Source organism: Cebus imitator, unplaced genomic scaffold (genome assembly GCF_001604975.1).
Source record: "Cebus imitator isolate Cc_AM_T3 unplaced genomic scaffold, Cebus_imitator-1.0 Scaffold137, whole genome shotgun sequence".
Taxonomy (NCBI): Eukaryota; Metazoa; Chordata; class Mammalia; order Primates; family Cebidae; genus Cebus; species Cebus imitator.
This window is the reverse complement of record NW_016107452.1, coordinates 3,879,209-3,889,173: the sequence shown is the minus strand read 5'-3', so window position 1 is coordinate 3,889,173 and position 9,965 is coordinate 3,879,209. Positions and strand designations below refer to the sequence as shown.

The 9,965-nt window shown below is 37.8% G+C and overlaps 1 protein-coding gene across 2 annotated transcripts in view; it reads left to right on the top strand.

Moving 5' to 3' along the window:
- Window positions 1-9,965, top strand: part of CMC2 (C-X9-C motif containing 2) — a 34,380-nt gene that overhangs the window by 8,915 nt on the left and 15,500 nt on the right. For both annotated transcript variants that reach the window (XM_017541854.2, XM_017541856.2), the window contains exon 2: window positions 5,638-5,753. In XM_017541854.2, coding sequence (XP_017397343.1) covers window positions 5,673-5,753 — 81 coding nt within the window. In that variant the 5' untranslated portion in view covers window positions 5,638-5,672. The remainder of the gene's footprint in view (window positions 1-5,637; window positions 5,754-9,965) is intronic.

Sequence of the window (9,965 nt, the reverse complement as noted above, 5' to 3'; positions counted from 1 at the left end):
CAGGATGGTCTCGATCTCTTGACCTCGTGATCCACCCGCCTCGGCCTCCCAAAGTGCTGGGATTACAGGCGTGAGCCACCGCGCTCGGCCAAGCATTTGCAGTTCTGAAATGCATTGCTGCCTGGCTGCTTTCTCCCTATTGTTAAACACCTTGTAGGTGAGGTTAATTACATCCTGTTGTAGAGTTTGAGAGCCAGATTTTTATTTCTGTAGCTTTTTTAATGTTAGGGGCTGATTGGGTGATAAAACTTTTTTTAGGGGTTAGAGTAGAAGTAAGGATGACGTTTAAGTTACTCCTGTTGGCCAATTTGGGAAAGGTCCGATAAAGAAAAAGGAACTTGCACCCTAACTATGCCTTAGACTCCAGCCGCCTCTCCAAGGGGGAATTGTTGGGCAGGGGCGGAGGAGTTAGCTGCAGGACTAAACTGCAAGTCTGACTGGGTATGAGGTGGGGAGGTGACAGGAGGAGAATAAGGAGGTGGATTGTAGGCAGAGGAGGAGGAGGGATGCTCTGGGAGGAGGGAGGTTCTGGTTGGAGGTTAGGGCCTGCATTAGGGTCTGGTTCAGACAGGTGGAGAGGAGAAAGGTCAGAAACGTCGATGAACAAGGAGGATTCTGAATCACTGGTGGATGTAGGAGGAGCGAATGGGAGAGAGGAAAATTTGGGATGGGATGCATTGAGCAGAGATTAGGGAGGGATTGGAATGTTAAAAAAAATGCCTGGACATAGGGAATTTCAGACCGTTTGCCCATTTGTTGACAAATATTGTCTAGATCTTGCAGAATAGAAAAATGGAAAGTGCCATTTTCTGGCCATTTAGAGCCATTGTCTAATTTATACTTGGCTGTATTGCAGAAGAAAATAAGATGCTTAGATTTTAGGTCAGGTGGTAGCTGGAGAGGTTTGAGGTTTTTCACAGCACAGGTAAAGGAGAGGAGGAAGGAATGGAGGGCAGGAGATTGCCCATACAGTAGTTTAAGAAGAGCAGCGGTGGCAAAGAAAGTGAATGCGCAACCAAGCAGTTTAGCAGGCGTCCCAGACTAAACCTTGGTTTGTACCTGGGGTGAATCAGTCAAAGGGGGCATCCCTTGTGTTGATCCATCACCTGTGAGTGAGTGACCAGAGCAGACTTGTCCGCGGTGATCAGTCACTGAGGGAACACTGTCTTCCCGGTTCTGTGACCCATGTGGGATTTTTTTCTGGTCATGAACCTCACAGAAAGTCCTGTCTTTCTTGTCTACACTGAAAGGAAGAGGAAAATGAAACTGAAAGGAGAAGGAAGCTGACAGGCAGTGAGAAGGGCTAAAGAGAAGAGTTGAGGCAAACCGCTTACCTGATCTGAGGATAGTGAGTGGATGTGTGGGCTAGTCTGATGAATCTAGGTCATAGGTAGGTCTCTTCACCGAGGGAGCACAAGGAGAGCAGGGGAGGGGGTTTGGTCTCTCATAGGCGTGCCGGCCTCCCAGGTTTCAGCACCAAATGTTAGGCATGTCCAGAGACCATCAGGCAGGGTTTGTGTGAGCAACATGGCTGTTTATTCACCCTTGTGCAGGTGGGCTGAGTCTGAAAAGAGAATCAGCAGGGTGCAGTGGGTTAACAGTTGGCTTTATAGGTTGGGCAATGGTCATTTAAAGGTGGTAATGTATTTTAGGGAGGAGAAGGGCAAAATTTCTCAGATTTTTTTTTGACAGCTTGAAGTATAATTTATATACCATAAAATTCATACAGTGAAACACATATGACATAAAATTTACCATCTTAACCATTTAAATACACAGTTCATTGGTATCAAATACATTAATAATGTTGCCAGCCATCATCACCACCCATCTCCATAACACTCTTTGTCTTGTAAAACTTTCTACCCATTAAACAATAACTCCCCATTCTTCTCCTCCTGCCCTTCCACTTCCCCCTGGTAACCACCATTCTACTTTGTGTCTCTTTGACTTTGACTACTTTAGGTGCCTCATATAAGAGGAATGTTACACTGTTTGCCTTTTAAAAAATATATCAATTATTATTTTAGATTTTGGGGGTAATTAATATGCAGGTTTGTCACATAGGCCTATCGGGTGATGCCGAAGTTTGGGGTATGATTAATCCTATCATGCAGGTAGTGAGCATAGTATCTAACGGTTTTTCATTCTTTACCCTCCTTCTACCCTCTATTCCCAGTGTCTGTTGTTGCCATCTTCATCTCTATGAGTATCCAGTGTTTAGCTATCACGTTTAAGTTAGAATATGCCGTATTTGGCTTTCTGTTGCTGCATTAATTCACTTAGGATAATGGCCTATTCCATGGTATATATGTACCACTTTTTCTTTATCCAGTCCACTACTGATAGACACTTAGGTTGAGTCTTTGCTGTTGTGAGTAGAGCTACAAGGAACATATGAGTGCTTGTGTCTCTTTTTGTAGAACGGTTTATTTTCTTTTGGCTATATACCCAATAATGGGATTGCTGGATCAAGTGACAGCTGTTTTAAGTTCTTCGAGAAATCTCCAGACTGTTTTCCACAGTGGATGGACTAATCGACATTCCCACAGCAGTGTATAAGCATTCTTTTTTCTCACAGCCTCCCTCAGCATCTGTGTTTTTTTGACTTTTTAAGTAATAGCCATTCTGACTGGTGTGAGGTGGTATCTCATTGTGGTTTTGATTTGCATTTTTCTGACGATTAATGATGTTGAGAATTTTTTTTGTTTGTTGGCCACTCATATGTCGTCTTTTGAGAAGTGACTGTTCATGTCTTTTGCTCACTTTTTAATGGGGTTATTTATTTTTTACTTGTTGAATTAATTTCCTTATAGATTATGGATATTAGATCTTTGTTGGATGCATAGTTTGTGATATTTTCTCCCATTCTGTAGGTTTTCTCTTTTCTCTGTTGATAGCTTCTTTTGCAATTCTGAGCTCTTGAGTTTAATTAGGTAGTTTTTGTTGTAATTGCTTTTGAGTACTTAGTCTTAATTTTTTCCTAAGATGAATGTCCAGAATGGTGTTTCCTGGGTTTTCTTCTAGGATTCTTATAGTTTGAGGCATTCTATGTAAATCTTTAATCTATCTTGAGTTAATTTTTATGTATGATGAAATGTAAGGGTCTACTTTTATTCTTCTGCGTATAGCTAGCCAACTATTCCAGCACCATTTATTGAATGGGAAGTCCTTTTGCCATTGCTTATTTTTGTCGACTTTGTGAAAGATCAAAAGCTGTGCAGCTTTATTTCTGGGCTCTCTAATCTGTTCCATTGGTCCATGTGTGTATTTTTGTAGGAGAAGCATGCTGATTTGGTTATTGTAGCCTTATAGTTTAAATTAGGGTAATATGATACCTTTGGTCTTTGTTATTTTTGCCTAGGATTGGTTTGGGTATTTGATCCCCTTTTTGGTTCCATATGAATTTTAGAGTGTTTTTTTTTTCAAGTCTTGTGAAAAAATGACGTTAGTAGTTTGATAGGAATAGTGTTGAATCTGTAGATTGCTTTGGGCAGTATGGCCATTTTAATGATACTGATTCTTCCAATCCATGAGCATGGAATATTTTTCCATGTGTTTGTGTCTCATGGAATGTTTTTCCATTTGTTTGTGTCATCTATGATTTCTTTCAGCAGTGTTGTGTAGTTCTTCCTGTAGAGATTTTTTACCTCCTTGGTTAGATGTATTCCAAGATATTTTATTTTTTTGGTGGCAGTTGAAAATGGGATTGCATTCTTGGTTTAGCTCTCAGGTTGAACGTTATTGGGTATACAGACATGCTGCTGATTTTTCTGTGTTGACCTTGTATCCTGAAACTTAAGTTATCTGGGAGAGTCTTTAGAGTTTTCTGAGTACAGAATCATATCGACAGTGAAGAGAGACAGTTTGACTTCTTTTTTTAATTTGGATGCCTTTTACTTCTCTTGGCTGATTGCTTTACCTAGGACTTCCAGTACTGTGTTGAATAACAGTGGTGAGAGTGGGCATCCTGTTCCCTTGTTCCGGTCCTCAGGGGAAATGCTTCCATGTTTTGCCTGTTCAGTGTTAACATTGTCTGTGAGTTTGTCATAGATGGCTCCTCTTATTTTGAGTTATGCTCTTCAATGCCTAGTTTGTTGAGAGTTTTTACCATGAAGTGATGTTGAATTTTATCAAAGGCGTTTCTGCATCTGTTGAGATAGTCACGTGGTTTTTGTGTTTAATTCTGTTTGTATGGTGAATCATATTTATTGATTTGTGTATGTTAAACCCTATATGTATGTTTTTTGACTGGCTTATTTCACTCAGCATGTCCTCACAGTTCATCCATGTTGTAGCATATGTCAGAATTTCCTTCCATTTTTAAGGCTGAATAGTATTCCATTGCACGTATATATCACTTGGTGCTGATCTGTTGGTCTGTTGGGCTCTTGGGTTGCTTCCATGTTTTAATTATTGTGAGTAATATACTGTGAACATGGGTGTTCAAATATCTCTCTTCAAAACCCTACTTTTAATTCTCCTGAGTCTATAGCCAGAAGTAGAATTGCTGAATCATATGGTAATTTCATTTTTAGTATTTTGAGGAAGTGCTATACCAATTTCCACAGTAGCTATCCCAGTTTACATGCCCATCAGCAGTGCACAAGAGTTTCAGTTTCTCCTCATCCTCTTGAGCACTTGTTATTTTCTGGGATTTTTTGGTAGTAGCCATCCTAAAGGATGTGAGTTGGTTCCTGTTTTCTATTTGAAACTTTTAACAAATTAAAGGAACTAATTGTTTCTTTCTTTTGGTAATCATTTCTGAGTTAGAATAGCTTAAGCGCAGGCTGGGTGCTGTAGCGCGTGTCTATCACAACATTTTGGGAGGCTGAGGATCACTTGAGGCCAGGAGTTTGAAAACAGCCTGGGCAACATAGCAAGACCCCTGATTCTACCAAAAAAAAAAAAAAAAAAAAAAAACAAAAAACCACACACACACACACATGAAAAAAAACACTGCCTATAATGTTTTTCCTCTGACCTTGGCTGCTAATTTTCCACTTTGTAAATGAACAGCCTAAGCATAATTTCAGGGATTTCAGCTTCATGTTTTCAGTGTAGTAATTAGTTACGACTATGTCTGTTAAATTTGAACTTTTTTTTCTCACAACTTCTTGTTTCATTTCATTGTTTAGTTTTTTTTTTTCAGCCAGCTATTATGAGGAAAGTAATCTATATTAATTCACACCAATATGAGACTAATGGCCTTTTAACTCTCAGAATAATATAATTTAAAAATAATAAGCCACTTCTCTTAATTGGTAGAATTTCTTCTGAACAGAATGAGATGTAATCAGTTTTGAGATTGTGGTGAAAATATGTGAAGCCAGGCTTATTGCTTATAAGCGAGCTGTTTCTGCTTTGGCACTTATTTGCAGGATTGGGTCTCTTTAGGCTTCCTGCTTTTCTCCTGAACCTGCAGGTTCTCTAAACACTACTGATAACTTGTTCAATATGTGAAATCATTGAATAAGAAAGCTTTGGCTCAAGTTTAATAATTTGCCTGAGGTCACACAGCTGGTTAATGGTTAACAGACTTCTCTGATAAAGGTCACTGAAGGTTCTCACTGAAGATACTTTTAGGTGGCATAACAGGTATATTTATGCATATTCAAGACACTCTTGTATCCACAGGTTGCACTGCTGTGATCCGTCATCATCTCCTAAAGATGCATCCTGACTTATCTCCACACTTGCACACTGAAGAATGCAACATCTTGATTAACTTGCTTAAGGAATGTCACAAAAATGTAAGAGTTCAGAAAAACAACCTGTAAAGCCAAAATGAAACTTAGGTATAACACACTGATGTAAAATGTTATCTCCATTAATAAAAGGGAATGATAATGTCTTAGTAAGGAGTCTGAGTTTAGTAAAGATTAGCGCTTGATGTGTGTGATTTACTACCCACCAACAAAGTACCTCCTTTTATGATTAGTAAACATCAAGCATGGTAGTTTGTTAGAGTACTTCTGAACTGGTATGTAAAGGTTGGAATCTGTCTTCTTACAATAAAATGCTTTGTCTTTCCTAATTATAGGGCACTAGAAGAATTATATTCAGCTCTGACTCTTCTGATATAATGGAATTATTCTAAGATTATCTGCTCTTTGATGGCTACCATTCTGTGTTTAATGGGAATAAAAACATGTTACATAATTAGACATTAACTAAATTTATGATTGGCTTAATCTGATGTGTTTAGTTGTTAGTGGAATGGAAGTAAAATTACATGTTTAAAACCAAAATAGGAAAGGAGCCCATATTAGGAATGCATTGAATCAAGCTGATAGTTTCATAGTTGTTGAATATTTAGCTTTTCTTTATATATTTGATATATGACACAGTTGTCATAAAAAGCATTTGTTTTTTCTTTAGCGTTATATGATGTTCTTTTTCTAATGATACCCATAAACTGTAGATATATCAAATTATAATAGTATCCCTTAAATGAATAAAATTTATAGACCAAAAGTAAGGTGATAAGTAGTACTTATAAAATGTGAAGTCAGATATTTTTACTGATTCAAATCATATTGTTGATGACAATATACTTTGGTCTGTTTTCACTATACATATAGATCAAAATGAACCAGACCATATAAATAAAACATAATGTTTCAGTTTTTAAAGTAACAACTATATAAAGTGTTCACTGTTTAAAAAACAGGAACTAATTATTTGTGTTAAAGTAGAATATTTCAGTTTGTCTATGGTCAGTTTGTTTATAGTCAGAGACAGCAAAGGAGAGAGGGTCTGGCAAGAGAGGCCCAGTGGAGAGAAAGAGACTCTGTGGAATAACATTTCATTCTTGATATTGAGCATTTTGCCAATACAGCCATTTAAATGTATGTTGTGCTTTTTGTAATGCTAGACGACATAAATAAGGATGTTACATCTTCATATTTATTTCCTAGGTTAATCAGATTAAGGGCCAGAGTTTTTCAATCCTTGCTTTTAAGTAATCTTTGCTTTATGTTTATATTTGTATATTGCTTTTTGGTCCATGACTATTTTTAAATTGAAATCAATTTAAACATTTTTTTCTTTCAAATGGATTTCTTATAGTAAAGGTGGCTTCTCAAATTACTGGAACTAAAGATGGACTTAAAAAACTAACTCTATTGAGATGTGATTTACATATAAGGAAATGCATCGATTTTAAGTATGCAGTTTGATGAGTTTCGTAAAATATGGACACCCACGCAACCACCATCACAGTCAAGATCTAAAAAATTTCTATCAGAGAGTTTCCTGTGCCCCTTCACAGTGAGTCCCCCACCCTCACTTCTTGCCCAGGGAATCACTATACTACTTTTTGTTGATGTAGATGAGTTTCACAGTTCTAGAATTTGCTAGAAATGTACACTACATTGTATAGTCTTATATTTTGCTCTGTCATATGTTTTTATTTCTGAGTAGTGTTTCATTGTATGGATATGCCACAGTTTATTTACCTGTTGGTGGTTATTTAGGCAAATAGTTTTCAGCCGTGCTATTTTGGGTAAAGCTGCTATCAACATTCATTCACAAGTCTGTTATTTTTGAGACAGTATCTTGCTCTGTCGCCCAGGCTGGAGTGCAGTGGTGCAATCTCAGCTCACTGCAACCTCTGCCTCCTGGATTCAAACAGTTCACCTGCCTCACCCTCCCAAGTAGCTGGGATTACAGGCGTATGTCACCATGTCCAGCTCATTTTTGTATATTTAGTAGAGATGGGTTTCACTATGTTGGTCAGGCTGGTCTCAAACTCCTGATCTCAGGTGATCACTTGCCACGGCCTCCCGAAGTGCTGGGATTATAGACATGAGCCACTGTGCCCAACTATCATGTACAAGTCTTTGTGTGGAAATTTTTTTATTTCTCTTGGGTAAATACCTAGGAATGGAATGACTAGGTCATGTGGTAAGTGTATATTTAACCTCATAAAAGCCTGCCAAACTGTTTTCCATTTTATACTACTTTACATTCCTACCACTCTCCATCACCAGCACTTAATATTATAAACCTTTTAACTTTAGCTATTGTGTGGATATGTAGTAGTATCTCCTTCTGGTTTAAATTGTATTTCCCTGATGACTAATGATTTTGAGCATCTTTTCATGTGCTTATTGGCCATTCGTATACAATCTTTTGCCCATATTTTAAAATTGGGTTGTTTGCTTTTTGACTGGGTTATAAGCATTCTTTTTATTATTTGGCATACAGGTCCTTTGATAAGTGTATTGTGAAGGCTTTTTTTTTTCCCTGCGGGATGTGTTTCGAAGAGTAGCTTCTAGTTTGATAAAGTCATTTTTTTCTTTCACGGTTTGTACTTGTAGTATCTTAACAATCTGTGTATTCTGTGGTCACAAAGATACTCTTGTGTTTTCTTTTAGTTCTGTGATAGTAGCTTTACATTTAGGTCTATGATTCATTTTAAGCTAATTTGTTTTCATTTTTTTCTTTTCATAGTTTTGTATTCTTATCTGAGATTTCAAGTTAATTTTGTGTATGGTGTGATGTGTGAGTTGAAGCTGATGTTCTTTGCCTGTGGGTAGCCAGTTGTCTCAACACCATATGTTCAAGAGACTGTTCTATCTTCACTGATTTACCATGGTCCCTTTGTCAAAAATCAGTTGACCATATGTGAGTGGGTCTATTTCTGGGCTCTCTCGTCTGTTACACTGATTTCTATGTCTATTCTTAACATCAGTGCCATGCTGTCTTAATTACTGTTGCCTTGTAGTAAGTCTCAGTCATGTAGTGTAAATCCTCCAATTTTGTTCCTTTTCAGTGTTGTTTTGGCTATTCTAGGTACTTTCATTACCATATTAATTTTAGAATCAGCTTGTCAGTTTCTACAAAAAACATGTTTACTGGCTTTTTGTTTGAGGCTGACCATGGTTGATGACTTGGATTTTATCTTTTGTATCAGCAGGCAGTTCGTGTTTTTACGTATATTTAGGGCATACCTGGCATAGCCTTTACTCTAGGGTTAGTGTAGCCCAATTGTTTATATAATTCTTCTGGATTCTATACTAATTGACTTGAATGTTCAATGAGATCTCTACTTTGGCTTATAAGAGCTCCATTGACTCCCAGCCCTGTGTGAGCTCTCAGCGTTTTTCAGCTTCTAGTTGCTCTAGGTGTTCTTCATAGTGATAGGCCTTGTTAAAGTTCATCCAACACATGTGCAGTGAAGGCAGCCCTATGTAGATTTCTGGAGTTCTTTTGCTGTGTATCTCTACCTCACAAATGCCAGCTGCCCCAACCTGCGCAGCCTCCTCAACTCAGTGAAACAGCCATTCTCTTCTTGAATTCTCTTCTCTGCTACATGGTTTGCAAATTGTCTCTAGTTAGAAACCTAGGTGAATGTAGGGTTCACTTTGTTTTGTTCCTTTCTTTCAGGTGTCACACTCCTGCAGTCTGTTGTTTCAATATCTGAAAATAGTTGTTTTATATATTTTGTTCAGTTTATTCTTTCATGGCTAAAAGCAGAGGTTTGGAAGATAAATTTTAAGTAAATAGCATGGGGACAATTATATAGCTGTTGGAAAAAAGTTAGAATACCATACATATGAGTCATCTTCATCATCTTCTAATGGAGCAGTCATCTAAATGTCAAAAACAAAACCATACAAATACTAAGAAAACCTGGATAAATTCTTATATCACCTAAGTGTAAGGAAAGTATGGCTAAGTAAGGGCTCTGAATTCCAGAGGCAATAAAATCAAAGATTGATAAAGGATCATGTGAGGCCTGGACTTCCAGACTAGCTTGGGCAAAGTAAGCTAGTAAGACCCTGTCTCTGCAAACAATAAAAATAAAATCGGCTGTGCATGTCACAGGCCTGTAGTCCTAGCTACTTGGAAGGTTGAGGCAGTAGGATCACTTACCCAATTGTTTGAGGCTCCTGTGAACTATGAGCCACTACACATCAGCCTGTGTGACAAAGTGAGATGCTGTCTTTATGGAAAAA